Source organism: Populus euphratica, unplaced genomic scaffold, assembly GCF_000495115.2.
Source record: "Populus euphratica unplaced genomic scaffold, PopEup_1.0 scaffold121.1, whole genome shotgun sequence".
NCBI lineage: Eukaryota > Viridiplantae > Streptophyta > Magnoliopsida > Malpighiales > Salicaceae > Populus > Populus euphratica.
This window is the reverse complement of record NW_011499968.1, coordinates 638,510-658,483: the sequence shown is the minus strand read 5'-3', so window position 1 is coordinate 658,483 and position 19,974 is coordinate 638,510. Positions and strand designations below refer to the sequence as shown.

General features: G+C 31.5%; 3 protein-coding genes across 4 annotated transcripts; 2 read left to right on the top strand and 1 right to left on the bottom strand.

Annotated features, from left to right (window-relative positions):
* The first annotated feature begins 6,780 nt into the window (after nucleotides 1-6,780).
* On the top strand, nucleotides 6,781-8,153 carry LOC105139124 (uncharacterized). Its single transcript, XM_011045455.1, has 3 exons — nucleotides 6,781-7,306; nucleotides 7,415-7,501; nucleotides 7,602-8,153. Exons 1-3 carry the CDS (start codon nucleotides 6,899-6,901, stop codon nucleotides 7,749-7,751), a joined length of 645 nt encoding a protein of 214 aa, XP_011043757.1. The 5' UTR covers nucleotides 6,781-6,898; the 3' UTR covers nucleotides 7,752-8,153.
* A 2,161-nt stretch (nucleotides 8,154-10,314) lies between these two features.
* LOC105139122 (nascent polypeptide-associated complex subunit alpha-like protein 2) lies at nucleotides 10,315-12,172 on the top strand. 2 transcript variants are annotated; one of them, XM_011045453.1, is made up of 4 exons: nucleotides 10,315-10,531; nucleotides 10,609-10,726; nucleotides 11,433-11,551; nucleotides 11,642-12,172. In XM_011045453.1, exons 1-4 carry the CDS (start codon nucleotides 10,430-10,432, stop codon nucleotides 11,990-11,992), a joined length of 690 nt encoding a protein of 229 aa, XP_011043755.1. In that variant the 5' UTR covers nucleotides 10,315-10,429; the 3' UTR covers nucleotides 11,993-12,172. The 2 variants fall into 2 exon arrangements, with proteins under 2 accessions (XP_011043755.1, XP_011043756.1); XM_011045454.1 differs by having other exon boundaries at nucleotides 10,319-10,531; nucleotides 10,612-10,726.
* Nucleotides 12,173-13,518: 1,346 nt separating this feature from the next.
* On the bottom strand, nucleotides 13,519-15,108 carry LOC105139121 (peroxidase 5-like). Its single transcript, XM_011045452.1, has 4 exons — nucleotides 14,814-15,108; nucleotides 14,545-14,736; nucleotides 14,273-14,438; nucleotides 13,519-14,129 (listed from the first exon to the last, which is right to left on the bottom strand). The coding sequence occupies exons 1-4, from the start codon at nucleotides 15,030-15,032 to the stop codon at nucleotides 13,717-13,719; spliced, it is 990 nt and encodes a 329-aa protein (XP_011043754.1). The 5' UTR covers nucleotides 15,033-15,108; the 3' UTR covers nucleotides 13,519-13,716.
* Nucleotides 15,109-19,974: the final 4,866 nt, after the last annotated feature.

Genomic DNA, 19,974 nt, shown 5'->3' with positions numbered 1-19,974 from the left:
AAAAAAATCAATTACAAAAAAAGATCTAAAAAAATAAGTGGAAAAAAAACATTAACTAGAGAGATTTAAATTTTGAATTAGAGGGTTAAATTGAATTAAAAAAATAGATTTAATTAAAAAAATAAGGATCAAACTAAAAAAAATAAAAAAATTGATTGAATGATGAAATTGAAAATAAAAAAAAACTTCAATATGCCAAGGAAAAAAAATTAAAAATAGGACTGAAATGAAAAAAAACATATAAAAAATTATAATTAAATGACTAAATTAAAAAAAATAAAAATGAAATAAAAAATTAAAAGAATAAGGATTGAAATTAAGATAAAAAAACATACGAGAAATTATAATTGAATGCCTAAATTAAAAAGAACAAAATTATATAAATGAAAAAAGAACAAAATTAAAAAATTAAAAGAATAAAGATTGAATTTAAAAAATAAAAAATAAAGAAAACAATGTTATACATTATCTAATAGAAGAGAGAAAAGACATGTCACTCTATATAGAAGAGAATACAGTGATGCATTTAGAAAAATAGTGGAAGGCCAGTTTCGATCCCCAGATAATATCACATGCTTTATTTTAATGGTGTAGATGCCACTTACTTGTCGACTTGTATTGAATATGCGTCAACAACTTTTCTAATTTAAAAATTCAAAAACAAAAATGAAAATATTAAAATGTCTCTCACAACTTTGACAATTATACAAAATATTTATGTAAGAGTACAAAAATACCTCAAAATGCAAAACATTTTTTTTTCCAAGGTTAAAGATTACTTCAGATATACATGGATATTTGAAAATCCTAAAACACTCTTATCTATTAGCTAAATAATTTTTTGACCATGAGGTAAATAAGTACTTTTAATGTTAATAAACTTATAAAAAATCAAGAAAGCTTTTCATTAACAGTTCTAGAATTTATTGATTTTGGAAATAAAAAAATATTTTTATTGTACTGAAAAATTTTAAAAGATATAAATACTCTCATAAACTCTTTTAATGATCAATGAATTAGTAAAAAATATTAAAACACCTTTTCGCCCTCAAAACTTCATCTTTTTCCATTTAAGAGAAATATGATAATTTTATAAATTGTATCTTGAACTATAATAATACTCATATAAATTTTAGAGTTTTTGTTAATATGATAGATAATAATCATATCTAATCACGAAAAATTAGTCAAGGTTTGTTATATACTTAAATGAGAGAGAAACTAAGCTTTTATTTACAAATTTTGGATGCCCAATTACACTTTATCCTTTTATATATGAATGGGAAGTAGTATAAATGCTTTGAGTATATGGTATGTAAATTAATGGCATAGCAAGATTGTTAGTGAATATTAAATAATAAACTGAGATTATTAGCAAGATGGTTTTATTAATGAAGCATGTCTGTATAATGAATATCATATTCCTGATAATATCCCTGATATTAATTGATAGCATATCCTTATTTCAAAAAGTTTATAAAGATTAATAAAAATTTCCAAAGCTTTTTTTTTTTATTTACCTTGGATGCATTATAGATCACCCTCACATATTTGATCTAATGTTAAAAATTTTAACTAAATATAAAATTGAAAGACAGTGTGTACGAGTGTACAAATGGATAATAATTTCAAATCTCACACAAAAAGTTTACTTTAGTTTTTTCACTTTAAAAATTATACATAGTTAGTCCTTAATATTTTCTCAAATCAATTTTGATACAAAATTCTTTTGATTTTTTTTACTTATTTAAGAGAAGAGAGATGAGTCGATCTTAGTGGTAAAAAGAGAAAAATATTGTTGATCTTAATGATAAAAAGAAAAAAATATTGTTGGTTCTAATTTTAGTAACCAAAATAGTTAATTATTGTGTCAAATGATTCTATTTGATGAAAAAAAATTAATTTAAGTTTTTTTTTACATTAAAAGTACCTAAGAAAAAACCTGAACTTGACAAATTTTTTTGTTTCTGGTTGAAATTGGATTTTAAAAAGGTTTTATAGATTTTTTTCAGTTCATGATTAAGTTTATAAAGATTTCTAAAATTTTTTTTAGGTATTTTAAGTAAAATCACTAATTGAAAAATAAATTTTTGGATAAAAAACCTTTTGCCTTGATTTTTCAATCAGCATGGTGGCTAAAATCTGAACAAAATCAAATGATATATAATTTAATTAAGTTTTTTTTCAAAAACAATTAGAACAAATGATATTTCTTTTATCTCATTTGTAATAAAAATAATTAAAGATGGAAGCATGGAGCCCTGGGGAATTGGATCAGGCTCAATAAAGGTTGATCTTTATCTTTTATTTTTAAGTTATGTTTTTTATTTTTTTAAATTAATTTTTTATATGTTTTTTTAAAATTATTTATATTTAAATTAATATCATTTCTCTCTTTTATTTTGTTTATATAACCTTTTTTAAATTAATATTATTTGTAGTTATTTTGTATATATTTAATTTTTGAAGAAATTATTTTATTTTATCTATAATTTTTGTATGTGTTATATACATAATAATATTTATTTTTAAATAATATTTTTAATATATATAACCTAACATGATATTATTTTTTTTATTTTACTCAATTAATTTTATATGTATATGGTATTATTAGCATTTAATTAAATAAATATTTGATTTTGATAGAAAAAGTCATTCAATATAAAAACTGGTATTGTAATGTCAAATATTATAATATATATATATATATATATCAATTTTTTATTTTTATTTTTAATGATTTTTTCTAACACACAAGGTTCTCGATATATTTGATTGTGTGTGTATATATATAAAAAAAACTTTTTCATTTTTACTTATATTATTTTATGTACAAGTATGCAAACAAAACTTGCATGTATAAATTTTTTTATATAAACAAATATCCAACCCGCTACATACCTAGTATCGAATTGCTAATTTTATCTATAATCCACACATCTAAGATATTAGGTCATATTAGTATACCTTAAACCATAAAAAAATCTTGAAGCTGGTAAAAATTTTGTTGATTGAGAAAAGGAAGAAGCATAGACGATGAAGACCACGACGACAACAATAAATAATAATAATAATAATAACCTTTTGCTTAATATGAGGGTTTTGCTTGATATGAGGGTTGTTTGGACTTATAAATCATATCAATGAATCGATATTTTGGATGGCACATTCTAACAGAACCACCTGCTCGTGGAGACTTGGGTACTTAGTAATAGATCATGTAACATAATAATTTATTATATTTCTATATTTGATTATGTATTTGTAAAAATAATGATATAATTGATGATTACATTCAGAATGATTCATCACATTAAAAAGCATTACCTAAAAAAGGCATGCGGGGACCTTGATTATAATAAAAGGAATCACAATAAAAAAAATAAACTATAATTTTTGTAAAGTATAAGAGCTAAAAAGAGAATTCAAACAAGGATTGATTTGCAAGTAAAAATAAATATAAGAGCTGAAATTATTTTTGAAAATTCAAGGGTTATTGAACATGATTGTGCTAGGAGTTTGGTAGATTAATGAAATGGGTGGATTATGTTTTTTTTTTTAAAAAAATTAAATTAAATTTTGATAAAATCATTATTGACTCTTGAATTGACTAGATCAACTCTTATCTATTTTTTTTTAATTTATTATAAGACATCAATGAGGTTTTAAATTAAATCACAAACGAATTAAGTTTAATAAAAATATCAATCACTACTCCCATATAAAGGAAGCCGGCGTGGCAGTCTGATGTATTCGTTAAGAATGAAATATTTTCATAATTAAATCTTTTTTTTTTTTTTGTTTTTAATTTGGACATTTAACATGACTGTGCAGCACCGCCGACCATTCTCTTCCGCTGCTTCGTTTCTTGACCATCCGCCCATGCACCATCAATTAAATCCCGATTCTGCTCTCCTTTCAGTTGTAAAGATTTTGTTTTTTTGCCTTAGGACAGGATTTTGAAACTTCAGACTTCATTAATTACGATTTTGCAACTCTTCAGTTCATCTTATTTTTGTTAAATTTCATCAAAGAAAGCTGATTACACTTTCAATCTTGAATGTTCCCAAGGCAAGGTTTCTACTGTTTGAACAAGTCGTAAAACGGAAACTGAGACATTTATTGTCTTGATTTCCATGTCGACAGAAATCAGAAATCAAACTTGTTTGGTGGGCGGGCCCCAGCCAATACGATGACAGCTAGGGTTTCTTGGAGTTTCAGAAAGCAATTATAATCTTCATCTCATAATTAAATTTACTTGTGAATGCTGAATTTCTTGTTATAAATCGACTGCCATTCTGATTTATGCCCGTTTCTATTTCTTGAACTTTGACAGCACTTTCACCATCCATGATTTTAATTGAAATTGATAAAAAAATAAATAAATAAAAATAAACTAATTAAAATTAATCAAAATTGAGCACATTAATTACCCACTTAAGAAATGATTGATCAAGAGGTAACATCTTACCTACTCCTCCGAGACAGGACGTTGCAGCCATTGGAGACTATAAAAGTGATGCATTGTGCATATGATTTTGACACTTCTTTTCTGGAAGGAAGAGATCACTGGCAGCCTAATAAATATTACTTTTTCATCGCAAGAAAATTTCATTGCCTTCACCAACCTCCCCACCTACTATCTTTCGTTTTCTTCTGGCTTCACTCCAAGGAGTGTTCGCTACTCTTACAATTATATATATATATATTTTTATAAAATATCAGTTTATCAAAGTTATTAAAGAAATTATTAATTTGATATTTATATTTTTTTAATAATTGTTTTTTGAAAAACAAGTTATAGCGTTAAAACACTCACTAAATCTATAATTTTCTAGCCTATTATCTTGAAGTAAACAAAATTAACAAAAATCCTTGCATCATTTATTCCTTTTTAATAGCTAATAGGATGCTTGAAGCAAAAAAATAAAAAAAAATCTCACATTGAGACAAAGGTTAATTTCTGAGGTTCGACGTCAATTAATCTCATGGGGGTTATTTGACTTCCAAAATGTAAGAAAAAGGATAACAGAACGCGGCACCAAATTAATAAATTTTTTCGGCTTAATATTTTTAATGAATAAAATCTTTGGTCGGGATAGTATTTGATATGGTCAAACTATATGCTTTAATATTCTTTTTAAATCATGCCCTCATCTTCTGAGGATTTCCATGTAGTCTACGGAACCTTATTTCACAAGGCTTTTAAATAATTTTCAAGAAAGTGGTTGCTATCAATCCAAACCCTTTTGATTGCTACAAATTAACTACTTTTTATTTTATTTTAATTAAATTTAGATGATGATCGAGAATGTGATGGTGATTGATTTTGAAAGTATTTTTATTTAGAAATTTATAAAAATATATTTTTATATTTTTTTAAAAATTATTTTTAATATTAACACATTAAAACGATATAAAAATACTAAAATACATACCAATTTAAAATAAAAATAAATTTAATTTTTTAAAAAATTAAATTTATTTTTATTTTAAATTGGTATGTATTTTAGTATTTTTATATCGTTTTAATGTGTTAATATTAAAAATAATTTTTAAAAAAATATAAAAATATATTTTTATATTTTTTTAAAAATTATTTTTAATATTAACACATTAAAACGATATAAAAATACTAAAATACATACCAATTTAAAATAAAAATAAATTTAATTTTTTAAAAAATATTTTTAAAACTCAAAAACAAACAAAACTTTGGAATGGAAGACAAATGAGAATATATTATCTTTCATGTAACAACTACATTAGAAAAATCACCATGAAATTAATAACAGTATTCCACCATGTAATTCCACTTCAATCACACACACACATATATTTTACAAAATCATTCAAATCACACCAACCCCTTGTATAATATTCTAAGGTTAAAATGAAATAGCTGACTGTGTAGAAGGACACGACTTTTTCAAGGAGTACAAGCGCCATATTGTGTGTTTACCTTTCTTCTTCTTCTTCTTTTTTAACCTGAGCATGGTAGGATTTTCATTGAAGGAGCTCCATTTTTCACGAAAACAATCATGCACGAGTTGATCAACTCTGCCTCTCATCCAGAAAGGAGTGACAATCAGCAGAGAATACCTAGTGAGTGCCACTCGCTTGCTCAGTATTCAACTCATCGAATTATTCAAAAATCAAAGAGCCTTACGTGCGTGAAATTCTTTTCACATTTTGGAGGAAGGGATTGCATAGCATGAGGCACGTTCCAATATATTTTGTGATGAGAAAAAAAAATAAAATAAAAAAGCTCAAGAGGGGTCAATAATCTTATTGTCAATGATATTTAAGCTCAGTTCCTAAACGAAACAGGGAGATCCATGATTTTTTTTAAATTGTTTTTTATTTAAAAATTATATTACAATAGTTGTTATTTTTATTTTTAACATTGGCTTGTTAAAGTTATTAAAAAATATTTATTTTAAAAAATACTTTTAATAAACATCAAAAAACAAAAGTTACTAATACAAATGCACCATTTGTTTTTGCGCTGCAAATATATTTTTTAAAAAATTAATTTTTTTAAGTTAATTTTTTTAATAATTTTAAATTATTTTGATGCAATAATAATAAAAATAAATTTTATAATTCAAACTGGTTTATATCACAGGACTGTACAGGTTTTAAAAGCTTATGGCGATTGTGGCCATTGAAAAGGAGGGAGGGGGGCCAGGGGGTAATGTCACACAAACGAAGATAAGTTATACGGAGAATTACGTGTTCATCGACAACCCAATCGTGAGGCAGGGTTTCGTCTTGATTGTGTTTCGGACTAGAATTTGTAAGAGAGCAGGCCTAAAATCTCAACAACAAATATTTCCTCAGCCCAACAAAAACTCTTATGGCTCGCTACCTTCTGGCCCTTTTTTAGTGGGCAATGTATGCTTTCCTGGCCATGCAACCGTCTATTTTGGTCTTCGAGTTTTCGAAATTCGAGTCACTCTGTATTCACTTGCTCCGTGTTGTTATTACTAGTGTTGTCCGGGAAGGCAAAGACACGGTCATGGAGGTTAAGGAAGATGAAGGGACTATCAAAACAGCAGTGATTGAGGTAGTATCTTCACCATCTGCTGATGAGACCCCGATCAGACCCATATTTTGTTTGAATAAAACAAACGTGGAAAGCCTTAGAAAGTTAGAGGAAACTGAGGATTGCTTCATCCTTGATTTTGATCCTTCTGAAATTGACACTTATATTAGCCGTTTCTCCACTCTCTCCGTCTACTCCTTCAGTGATGATGATGGTGATGGTGGTGACCTCTCTGTTGTTGCTGAAAAAGGCCAGGTCCTTGTTTTTTCTTTTTTTTTTTGGCTAGAATAAAGGATTTTGCTTCTTTTTTATTCTTGATGGGTTAAAAGGTTTTGATCTTTGTTGGGTCTTGTTGCTGTATAGGTGGCTTGTAGGGATTATCCACACTCAAGGCATCTTTGTATCAAATTCCCGTTTGATAAGACCCCACATGAGAGCTACTGTGAACTGGTAACTGTGTTTGTGGTTGGATTCTTATGGTGTGGTAAGGATTGGATTTTTAGATGGTGTTGGCTTTTAATTTCGTTGATTCTTTTTTTATTTGATGCAGTGTTATTGCTATGTTTGTGATTGTGCTGCTCCATGTAAGGACTGGAAGGATTCTGAAGCAGCTCATTGCAATGCTTCAGAGAAAATTGGTGATTGGAAGGAACAAAGGTGGTTGAAGCGAAAGGAAGAGATCAAACTTCCAAATTCATAGGCTTTCTGTTGTTTGCTTCTGGTATTCGACACTTTTCATGGAACAAACTGATCCTTTTGATGCCAATTAGCTAGATTCATGCTTAGAATATCATGTCTTGCTGCCAGGGGCTTGATGTCAATATGTTGGATGTGATAGTGTAGAGAGGCATCTGTGAGATGCTGTTATTGTCTGTTATATTTTAATACTAGTTTGAAATGGAGATGGTTCAGCATGGTGTTTGGCTACATACCAGTAGCCATGGGCAATGGCCATTAACTATTCTAAATCTACTCTGCAGTTCTTCATATTTCTCTGAATTGCCTGAACCCTCGCTCGTATTTCAAGAGAGTGCATCATAATTACTTAATTGAACCTTTTATCCCTCATGACAATGAACGCTCAAATTATGGAACTTTGTTCATAATGGGAATTGTCACAGCTTCAAACATATTGTTTTGAGCTCCTTTCGCAGAAATTGAAGCAATTTTTTAGTGATCAGCCATGTTTCTTTCTTGCTCTTCTTGATTCTTGAATGAACTTATTGGCAAGTTTGTAAAATATAGTAGCTTCATTTTGTATAATATAGTAGTCATTTTGCATATTTTAAGGTAACATCGAGAAACTTGCACAGGTAAACTTAAGAGATTGAATAAACCCAGGTAAACTTAGACACCTGCTTCACGACTCTTTTACTGCTGAAGCCTCTGATGTATCATGTTTCCGTTCAGAGTAGGAGGGAATTAGGCTTTTTAGTTTTATTAGTGGTTAATTGCAATAATTAGCTGTCCAGCATGTATGTTGTGGAATGTGACCACGAAGATACTCGGATAGTGATAGATTGAGCAGCCATGATGCTTAACTAGTGCCTTTCCTTCAAACCTTCGACTTTATGGCATTGTTGGTTAGCGCGTAGAAGTGATGTTTTGATATTAATGGAATGCTGAACAAGTATGCTGAATTGCAAAACTGAAATGGCTTAAATCTGTGTTTTGCATTGGTGAAATGGTATTGTAATTTGTTGAGCAACTGGTCTCTGGAACAAAAGACAGTCAACAAACTTTGACTAGTGAAATTTATTCATCTTGTAAGCTACATTTGATTGATTTGGTTTCCTTTTTTGTTAATCATTGATGGCCATAATTTGGAAAACTGGTATCTGTCTATACCTGTGTCTGGGGGGTAATTGTTTTCCTTCAGCACTTTGCACTTCAATCTGTTGTTGCATCTGCATCTTTTCGGGCATAGTTCACTGCATCTGCAATCTGAATACAATTATAATACATCTGCAATCTTATTACAGTAATACATCTCAAAATTCTGTCATACAAGATAGCTTCTGTCAATTTGGTATCCGAAGCCTGTCTTTTTCAATCTTTCTCGGTGATTCTTACCTTAGATGCTTAGACTATATGATGTAAGGTTCTACATGGTTTGGGTTCAAGGTTATTGTGGTTTATGCATCAAACTTTAAGTTCCTCGAACTAAAGATCTTTTGAAAGAAAGGAGATATTAGTAGGAGTCGATCCACAACTTATTGGCTGCATAGTTGGAACCCATGTCCATGACTTCCCTTCGCTGTCCTTGAAGTGAAAACCAATTCATGACAAATTTCATGAATTCCCTTTGTTCTAAGAGTTATGATAGAGAGAGACCACCTTACATAATTATTGTATACGAAGTTAATTAACTGAGACGAGGAGGTTTTTGAGCCACCAAAATGTTGGGAAATTTGTTGTTGAAGACTTGAAGTGGTATGAACCTGCTGATCTTGTCCAATTGATTGTGTCGGGCGGACTCGCAACCGATCTTGGCCCTCAACCACGATGTAATTTCTTTAACAAGCTATGATAAAGCATTAGAAAAATCTCTTTAATTTCACTTGAAAAAAAACGTTTACCCTTTAATAATTGTGTTAATGAACTAAGATGCACGTAAATCAAGCAAAATAGTTTGTTGGGTAAGCTATGATTGTAAATGGACATTCATGTATCAAAATATATGTTAACATGAAAACAAAATAATTATTTAAACTCAACTGAAACCATATTGGGTATTGATTTTTGGCACTTCAACCTTACTTCACTAGGTTTGAGTACTCTCAAGTATTCATATCTGGATCTTAACTTAACTTAAAACTTGAACTTAAATATTATAATTTATGATCATTAATTAAATAATTAGCTAGGCATATACAAGATTTTTTTCAAACTTGAAGTTTATTTATTTATTTTAGATTGGATTCGAGCTGAATTTTAAACTAAACATAAGTTCAGTTTAAATAAATTAAAATTTACATCCACAAAACCTAAATTTTTAGCTTGGAGTTTTACTCAAACTTGATGAATCTAAAAATCCCCTACCCATTTGGTCTATTCAAGTTAATATCCATCAGATTTTGTATGTGAAATAACCCTCCTTCACTATAGGCAAAGAAAAACACAAAAGTACTGTATAGTGTTTTTTTCCCTCAATAAAAGACATTCCCCCCACCCCCCAAAAAAAAAACTAATAAAGGCTTCTTGTGGAGATTAAAATTAAGAAATGGGCTAAAGAGGAGGACCATTTTGTTTAGCCCACAAAATGAGAGAGGCAGCAGCTATAAAAGAGAACTTCTATCCCTACCCTCGTCACTCCTCACTCCTCACTCCCTTTCATTATCCCAAAAAACGAGTAAGGCAGGTACAGCAGCCAAAACTATGTCACCCGGTCCCGTCGTTGAGGCTGAACCCGCCGCCGCCACCACCGCTGAGGAGGTCTCCTCCACTGTGGAAGATACACAGCAGAAGAAGCCTCCTCAGGTCTTATTTTTGTTTGTCTTTATTATTTGTAGTTTCTTGTTATTAGTGTAAGTTAATACTGTGTGTCGATTCAAAAGCAGGATGTGGATGAACCTGTGGTGGAGGACGTGAAGGAAGATGAGAAGGAAGAGGATGACGATGAGGATGATGAGGATGACGATGATGAAGATGATGACAAGGATGATGATACCCCAGGTACTCCCATTTATCTCTTCTCTTCTTGGCTTCTTCTTCTTCTTCTTCTCCTTTTGTTATCAGCTTATTTGATATGTGTGTTTTGTTCTGCGAGCAATTATTATGATTTGTGAATATGTTTTCTTTATGTTGACCTTTTGTTATCTGTCTTGAAGTTGCTTTATTGGGTTTATTTTTAGCTCTTGTGTTTGTTTTCACTGCAAATGTTGTGTCTTTGATTGAGTTCTGTTGTTCTGTGAATCCATGTTTTCTTTTGTAGCAAGGTGTCACATTGTGAACTGCCCATGTGGTGGATTAGATAGAGGATTGGACTGAATTCTTATGGGAGGAAATTGAATATTGATATATGAGAGAAGATATCTCTGTGGCCTGATGCGTAACAGTAAATTTTTTTCCAGTTATTGTACTTTTCCTGGGATAACAGTCCTTGAAGTCTCTATCTTTTCATGTTTTAGTTTCTTTTACTAGCTGTACTTCTTCGCATACACTGTGTGTGATGAATGCTTTCAGTTCGTCTGTTTTCTTAAAGTGCTTTGTTTATCTAGTATGCATTGCAGCACAGTTTTGGCTGCTATTATGTGATGCTTTTAAGATTTTTTTGTTAAGAATGTTTCCAGATACATTTTGGTTTAGGTGAATGTTAGTCTTGTTTGAAAAAGACATCATTTTTCTTTAAAGTTAATGATAGGACTCTTGTCTGGTGCAGGTGCTAATGGGAGTTCCAAGCAGAGCAGAAGTGAAAAGAAGAGTCGCAAGGCAATGTTGAAGCTTGGCATGAAACCTGTTACTGGTGTTAGCAGGGTCACCATCAAGAGAACCAAAAATGTATTCTTTTGCTGTATTTTTTTGTGTTCTTGTACGTTATCTGCCTACATGATACTGGGACTCAAACAATTTTTCTGACGGGCCTTTCAGATACTGTTTTTTATCTCAAAGCCTGATGTCTTCAAGAGCCCAAATTCTGAGACCTATATCATATTTGGAGAGGCAAAGATAGAGGATATGAGCTCTCAGCTGCAGACACAGGCTGCTCAGCAGTTTAGGGTGCCAGACATGTCATCTATGTTCCCAAAATCAGATGCTTCTACTGCAGCTGCTGCTGCACCAGCAGATGAAGCAGAGGAAGAAGTCGATGAGACTGGGGTTGAGCCTAGGGACATTGATCTTGTTATGACACAGGCTGGAGTTTCTAGGAGCAAGGCTGTCAAGGCTCTCCAGACGAACAATGGGGACATTGTCAGTGCTATCATGGAGCTTACTACTTAGGATGGCTCCCTGGTTACTCTCTTATTTTATGTTGACGAGTTCTTGGAACAATTTAGTCATGGTAGTCAAATTGGCTTGCCATCTATGAGGTCGCTAATTATCCATTGTTTTTGTCAGATACGAGATTATTACCTATTGCGGTTTTTCTTTAGTAGCAAGCTCTTATTGTGCTCTTTGGCATGCAAAGTGATATGATCAACAATTACTAGCTTAGAAAATCCTCTGTCAAATATTATCCTGCCGAAAAAAGATGCTTGCTTACGTTGACCTTATTTTCAATCTACTTCCAATTCTATGCACAGCGTCGATTATAGACATCCAATCACGACACTGGGCCTCAGCAGGTGGAGGCACCATCAATGATACAGTAGGCTTCCACTCGTCATCTCACAAGAGTAAAAGCAGCCAGCTTCGAGCTATGGAAGGCTTCTGGTTCTAAGAGCGACTGAGAATATGGATGTGGTGAAATCTAAAATCATTGTTTATACTTTTATCTGAAACAATCACAGCAGCAAAATAAATGAAAGGGATGCCTCATCCTAACTTAAAGCCTCCAGAGCAGCCAATAAAAAAGGGTTAGCTTAATTTTCCAGCCTTTAAGTTTACTTCTTAAAAATTATTAGTTCAGAGTCGAATCACTAAAATCTTATTTAGTTATTAACTTTAAAACTTTAAAAAATTAATCTAGCCATCTGCCAGGTATCTTTATGAATGTTTTCGAGGCTAGAGAAGTTCTGCCATCTCTTCTTCCTGCAGGAACATCATAGCAAGGCGGTAGAGCCTGACCAAACCGTGCAAGCCTGCTTGCTACTGGAATACTATACCTTGCAACGTATGCGAGTATCTCAATATTAGATTAATTACCGCATGCATTTATGCAAGCTGTCGTGAGAAAACAGGTGGAGGTCTGTTCCATGAAAAATTGGGATTTTTGCATAATGATTTGCCTTATAATATTATAAGTTAATGCAGGCAGGAGCCAGTTAGAAAGAAATCAAAGTGAGCTGACATGATTAAGAATGCAAGAAAATTCAGTGAATTTAAATTATATATATTTTTAAAAAATTAATTAAATTAAATTCAATAAAATAGATTTTATGAATAATAAGTACCAAAAATGAATACGATTATAAGAACGAAACAAGTATAGAAAAAGCACAATGTGAATACTCCATATGGTCAGAAAATCAAATCATTTGAAATCGAATATTTTATATGTTAATTGATAATTTCTAAATTCATAATTTTGATTGACATCATTTCTGAACTATTCTTTCCGTATCACAACTCTTTAATTTCAAAGAAATTAAGTTTTATAAATTCTTTTTTACCACAAGAATTAAGTATACTTACATAGGACAAGAATCCCTTGATGAATGAATTATGGTGTAATTTTTGTACTTCAATTATTTTTTATTTATCGGTTCATTTTTATGTATGTTGGGAAGTTCATTTCATAATATGGTTCAAAACAGTTTTGATAGTTTCTAAATAATTATGTATATAAAGAATAATAAAAGAATTGATATCTAAAAAACAAATTCAACGCATTTTATTTAGGAAACCTCTGACAACAATCCCTTGTTGACCCAACTTATTGAAAATCACATAGTAAATAGGATAAATCTTCAAATGACAAAGTATAGTACATGCAATAACGGCCTTCTGACTTCGAATCTTCGAGCTTCAAATAACTTGTACAACAGTTCAGCTAGCTCCTAGCTTCAGGTGTTGATGACCCTACAATTTGCCCGAATCTCTCCTTTGTTTCCTGTCAGAACTTCAATCTGGCCCATTTTCACCATTGCTGCAGCAAATTTTCTCTTCCAACCTGAAGGACTCCTTGCATTCGATTTCACTTCACTTGCTGTTGCTGGGTTGGTCAGGAGAATTTGATCTGAACTGAACAAGCCTCGGTTTGCCAGTATATCCTTGTAGTAATTTACATCACTGATGGTCGGAGTACGAGTGTCCATTGGCACCTCCAAGTTAGGATCTGTACTATCTTGCGGGCAACTCTTCCTCAGACTGGCTGCATACTGGGAATCTAAACTTGGGTCTTGGCTATTTGTGCCACTGAAGTTGTATAATCTATAAGTGAAGGCGCTGCAATGTGAAGTACCGATGGTGTGTGCTCCTGTTTTGTCACATGGATATATAGTGTTAATTAGCACGGATTTCTTGTGATTAATAAGTTGATAATGATCTAGTTGTCTTAATTAAGGATAAATCAAAGTGGTAGTAGGAGAAGTTGAGGCTAACTAGCTGCTAGCTATATACCAGAAAGTGTAACCATTTCTTCTTGAGTTAAACCCTTGTCTGAAAATCTCCGAGTGAGTTGATCGACATTAAAGTTTGGGGGAGGTAAGTTGGAAAAAGTCTCCGAGGCTAGTGAAACTATGCCATCTCTTCTTCCTGCTGGAACATCATAGTCAAGCCCTCCAGTCTGCAAAAAGAAATGAAAAGGGTTGGAGCATGTTTACGTACAAATTTAATAATTTCCTAAGGAATCCGTAAAGGGAAATGGCTGAGCTCAAGGTTTTTTCACTTACTAAATCGAAGCTATCCCTCGCTGCAAATGCGAGAATATCAGCACACGAAACGACTCCTTTACACTCGGCTTCTAGTCTAGCCTTTGCGTCGTCAATGACTTCAAAGCCACGCAGACTAGGGAAGTTTGCAGGAGAGTCCTTTTCTGCTTTGTTTGACGAGGTGGAGTCAAGAAGCACAGATCCTTCGCAACCCTAAATTAAATAATAATAAAACTGAGAGGCCTAATCAAGTTATAATAAATAACTTTCGAACAAGCACAAGCACATACCCTAACAAAACAATCATGAAAGTGCAGTCTCACAAGACCAGCAGCCACCCCTCTATCCTGCCTGAGAGCATCTCTAACAGCACCTCTCACAATGGACTCAGCCCTCCTGCATGAATTTCTATAGAACCCTACTTGAAGATGAGATTGGACACTTGGACAAAACAGGACTGCCACCCAAAAAGTTACACACATTTGAGTTAGCTTCTTGGAACTCACCATTATGCCCACAATTTTGTAATAGCTACTTGTATCCTTAATTCCCCACACACTTGAAAGCTTGCATAATCGTATGCTATTTATAGTCAAAGAAAGGTAACTCCATTCCACATTCGTCCGCGTTGATTCTTATTTTAAGCAGTTTTTGGTGCAAGTTGAGAAGCCACCGGGCAGGTAAAGTGCTTGCGCGTTCATGGCCAACTTCGAGGTAGCAATTAAATATGATTGTACTGCAATCAGACCATGCAAAAAGAATTGCGAGGTGATCAAAGAAAAGAAACCTGATGTTTTTGACTAATTGAGGGTGCGACAAATTTAGCTACAGAGGGGGAACATTCTGCGTGGCTAAAGATATTGGAAGCTTCTAGATATATATAATTGTGTTCGAATTTTCAAAATCTTGCCAAGTAATTTAGTATGTTTTAAATTAGTGTTTAGGGAATGATATGTTAGGATTCGCTATTATTAAAATATTTTAATTGCCAATGTTGGAGTTAACTCAAAAGTAAAGTATTATTAGCTCGTAATTATAGTTAACGAGTTGTGCTTTCTCATTTTAATAACTTCAATAAGAAATCTACTAGATATATTACAGCTGGTCTGTAAATAGTTTCATAAAATCATAAAAACAAACATGTTCTGGTTTATTTATTTACTTGTTATTGCATCTTTTATTTGTTTGCATGGAATATTGCATTACTGATAAACTCAAATTCGTGCAAATTGGATAATATTATGATTGATATGCAAGATTATTAAAGAATAATGTAAAATTAGTTATTATTGCTTAGATTTTTAAATGATTTTTTTATATATAATATGAAAATTTTAACAGATAAAATGAATCTTCCTATATATCTTATCTTTTAAAATTAAATAAAAGATAATTGAGAGTTAATTTATGCCAGTTTAGAAATCAAATGAATTTAACTTGAAAATTATATTAATATCAAGCATTTGATTTGAATTTTTTTTTTTTTTTAATGGATATGGATAAACTATTCCTGAACCATATCGGTAGCTGACCATATAGACGTTGCAGCACTAAACAATGGTAGTAGCCGTAGAGCCCTCGCCGGTGGAATTTCCTTCTTCAAAAGTACAAAGACATTATGAAAGTACAGAAAGTACCACACGTTCATATAAATATGAAAAGACCAGCAATAATGAGAAAATATATACCACCTGAATTAGTCCCACAGTTTGTCAAAACCATGTGCTAGTGATTTCATTAAGCATTTACTATTGTTGGAAGTGTGACTTGATATTTTTTCTTTAGTATTTTTTTAATTATAAATTTAATTCTTTTATTTTTTATTTTTTTAATAAAATCTTTACTGATTTTAAAAATAATATAAGTAATTCGAGTTTTTTATTCATTATTCTTTAATTTTACTTTTATGAAAAATATAATATTTTTAATTAAATTAATTAATTAAATACAAATATAAAATGTCCACTTCACAATATGATTAAATATAATATAAAGAGATTTTTTCATTGCCTGAAACTCCTTTTTTTTATTGGACGAAAAAGAAAAATTTAGGGCAGCAGACATCGTAACGCGGGCTAAAGACAGGATCCATGTTCGAGATTCTTGAATTGTAGTTGATATCTGTGCTTTTATTACATTATGCTGCAACTTGATGTGAAATTATTAACTATATATATATATATATATTCGCAATAGAGGAAGAAGTGTTTCATTTGCTTACAACAACTATATATGCGTGTATGTGATTAAAAAAAAAAAAATTATATTTTGTAAGACAAGGTCATTTTTTTCCTTTTCAGTACCTTAAACAAAGCTACAGTTTATTAATATTGTTGCTGTTGTTGAAAGTGGAACAGGTTCCTGGTAGATTAATTCCAAACAATGCATCACAGCTAAGCATATTCTAAACCAAAAACAACTTTAATTAGAAAGCAACAAGTACTCAACACAAAGAAAAATAGGTTATTTTTCCTCCATATGTGATCATTCAATGTCTTCCGACTAAAGTCTAAGAAGAACAAATATAATAAATATATATAGGAATCATAATTAACTAATTAAGTTTTTTTTTTTATTATTACTATAAAGGAAAGGGTCGAAATTACATCTTCTAAAAATAGGAGAGGAGTGACATTTGACCCTACAATTTGCACGAATCTCTCCCGTCAATACATCAAGTTGGCTCATCTTCAGCATGGCATCAGCAATTTGCTCCTCCAAAGCATAGGGTTTCTCACATTAACATTCACTTGATTTTCTGTTGCTGCATCTGTCAAGAGAGTTTAGTCGGATGTGAACAAGCTTCTATTTGCTAAGACATCAAGATAAAAGGAGCCACTCCATCTGGAGTCCAATCTTTTCAAAGCTTTTCGTGTTTTATCAAGAGGGATCAACAGATCCAGTAAGCGGGTGCTACCAGTCAGCAGAAGAAACATCAGATCTTGTGACAGAGAAAGTTTGCCACTATGGACTCCAACTGACCTTCATCCTCTAACAGTCACCAACAGTCCCGACTAATGATGTCCCGATCTTGCCCAGAAATCACACCCCCGATCACACCTATTCATGACGGGCGATCTTTATTCATTTATTGGATAATGATTTAATTTTTTAATTTTAACAATTTAATTTATTTTTTTATTTGAAGATAACTAGTAGCTTATACATGGTATTTAATAGACTAAAATTACTAATATCTATAAAAAGTTTTTTTTATAGATCCGAGCACTCATATATATATTTAAATAATATTTTTTTTTAAATAATACAATAATATTTTAAAATAATAAGTTTAGAAAATATATATAGATTAAAAAATATTAAAAATCAATTAGGAACTTGAATTGCCATCCTTGTGTTTCAAAATCAGCAATCTAGCTAGATTCTTTTCACATGGGAGAGTCCTGGTTGGTAATATCTGCCTTTGTGTTTTTTGTTTTTTTAAGTGAGATTTTTTATTTACAAATATTTGTAGAGACTTTCAAGTTTTTTTCAATGCTATATAACATCATTTTATTGATTAATTTTTATTGATGAGATCATGTATTTATAATAAAATATTTTGAATATTCCATTCCAAATATCACCTTTTATTGATCAATAAATATATAAAAGCTCATTTATTTTTCATGTCATTTATTTTAATTTTATTTTATCATTTTATATAAAAATAAAATAAAAATAACATATGATAAAATTTAATTGATAAATTTTTATTTTTGTTTCTACCGGTACCTCAAAACAAGTTCACCTCCACTTAAAAATAAGTGGGCATATCTTGACATGATAGTTGAGAGGGTTTTATAATTTGAATATATCTTTTAACTAAAATTTGATTTGATAATATTAATTTTTCACAATACTTGTATATATTTTATTGTGAAAATCAAATAGAATTATTAAAATTAGAAATTTATGAATCAATCTTGTTTAAAGTTTATCAAACCAAATAATAGAATGCCCAATTTGAAACAAAAAGATATTTTAAAGATGAAATTAGATTTTTCTTTGTACATGAATAGTAATCAACAACTTTGACAGACTCATTTCTTCTTTGCCAGACTCATTTTTTTTTTTTATTTTAGATTAACGTGGGTGTTCGGGTCAGCTTGCGCGCACCACGACTAATTCCACGGGCCCTGAAATTAACGACTATGTAAGCCTCCAGTGACCATCATATGAGTAACAAAGGACTCGAACCTAAGATAAAAAGAGTGAGCATGACAGTGAATGAATTATCACGTATTAAAGATTTTGATTCATGTTCTCTTTTTTATCTTCATATGCGTGCACTGATTTTGATTCATGTTCTCTTTTTTATCTTGATATGCGTGCACTCATATTCTTTGATGAATTATTCTCTTCATTCCCGTTCGAATGTTATTTCCTACATAATTCCTTGTGTTGTCAACCGATTGAGAGCAAAGACTAATTAAAATAGGAATCCTGCTAGAAGCAACAAATCGTGCGTGCAGGTTATGAAAGATTGTTTGCCTTTTTAACAGCATTGGAAAATTGGTGTTTCCTTTTCTTTTGGCTTTACCATGTGCATCCACTGTTTCTTGAATGAATTGTCGATTGAGGGTAAACAAATATGTGCTTTTTTCTATGACTTGAACAGGAAAGATTTTAACTTCATATGTACTTGTTTCAGAAGAGGAAAGGCAGCTTGCACAGCCGACCTTTCTATCACAGAATAGGAATGTTCTGTAACTATGGTTTGAACAGGAATTTGATCTCTCTTTTTTCCTCTTTAGAAATCAGGAAGTGTGACTATAAAAGCACATTACCTTGCCCTTCTGTTGTAAATAGAATAGGTTCTTCTTGTTTCTTTATCATCAGTAGTCTCTACCAGACAACATCTCACTGGTAGCTGACCACTCTGTAGGAGGTAAGTGTGTCTTTATTCATTATTTGTTTTTGCAACTGCAAGTTACATATATATGATTCTGAGTTGGATGTCAATTGTGCTTATTATAAACCAACCATTGAAGAACTTCAACTTCATTATTTCAGTCACGTCCATCCACTTGAACCCACGGATCTCACTCACAAAGTTTCTCGGGCTTCATGCGTGAATTTATATGGTCTTCCAATCAATGGTCCAGAATCGCAATTTCCTTGTCTACCTGACATGGCTCTAGTCCAGAATTTGTGAGTGAATCCTAGCTTCTTGTAATTTACGTTAACGTTGGAAGTTGCTACAGAGGATTCGACGACTTTGTCACCAATGCCCCGAAATCTTTGGCACCACAGATCTGTTAGGTTGGTTGTCATTAATGTGCAACAATCATTTGCTATTGCACCAACCATGTGCACTCATCCAAGATGTCAAAGGTTGGCAGCCACCATTGTTGAAGAAGAGTTGGAGTTGGCAGCCACCTTTGTTGAAGAAAAGCCTCCATGAATGCCTATAAATAGAGGCATATGCAAGAGAGCAAAATGAGTGAA

Coding starts and splice junctions, on each gene's coding strand:
- LOC105139121 (XM_011045452.1), bottom strand. CDS start 15,032: ATGGTGAGTTCCAAGAAGCTAACTCAAATGTGTGTAACTTTTTGGGTG. Junction 14,439..14,544: donor CGAGGGATAGCTTCGATTTA/GTAAGTGAAAAA, acceptor TTCTTTTTGCAG/ACTGGAGGGCTTGACTATGA. Junction 14,130..14,272: donor AGAAATGGTTACACTTTCTG/GTATATAGCTAG, acceptor GTGACAAAACAG/GAGCACACACCATCGGTACT.
- LOC105139122 (XM_011045453.1), top strand. CDS start 10,430: ATGTCACCCGGTCCCGTCGTTGAGGCTGAACCCGCCGCCGCCACCACC. Junction 10,532..10,608: donor AGCAGAAGAAGCCTCCTCAG/GTCTTATTTTTG, acceptor TCGATTCAAAAG/CAGGATGTGGATGAACCTGT. Junction 11,552..11,641: donor CCATCAAGAGAACCAAAAAT/GTATTCTTTTGC, acceptor CGGGCCTTTCAG/ATACTGTTTTTTATCTCAAA.
- LOC105139124 (XM_011045455.1), top strand. CDS start 6,899: ATGTATGCTTTCCTGGCCATGCAACCGTCTATTTTGGTCTTCGAGTTT. Junction 7,307..7,414: donor TTGTTGCTGAAAAAGGCCAG/GTCCTTGTTTTT, acceptor GTTGCTGTATAG/GTGGCTTGTAGGGATTATCC. Junction 7,502..7,601: donor ATGAGAGCTACTGTGAACTG/GTAACTGTGTTT, acceptor TATTTGATGCAG/TGTTATTGCTATGTTTGTGA.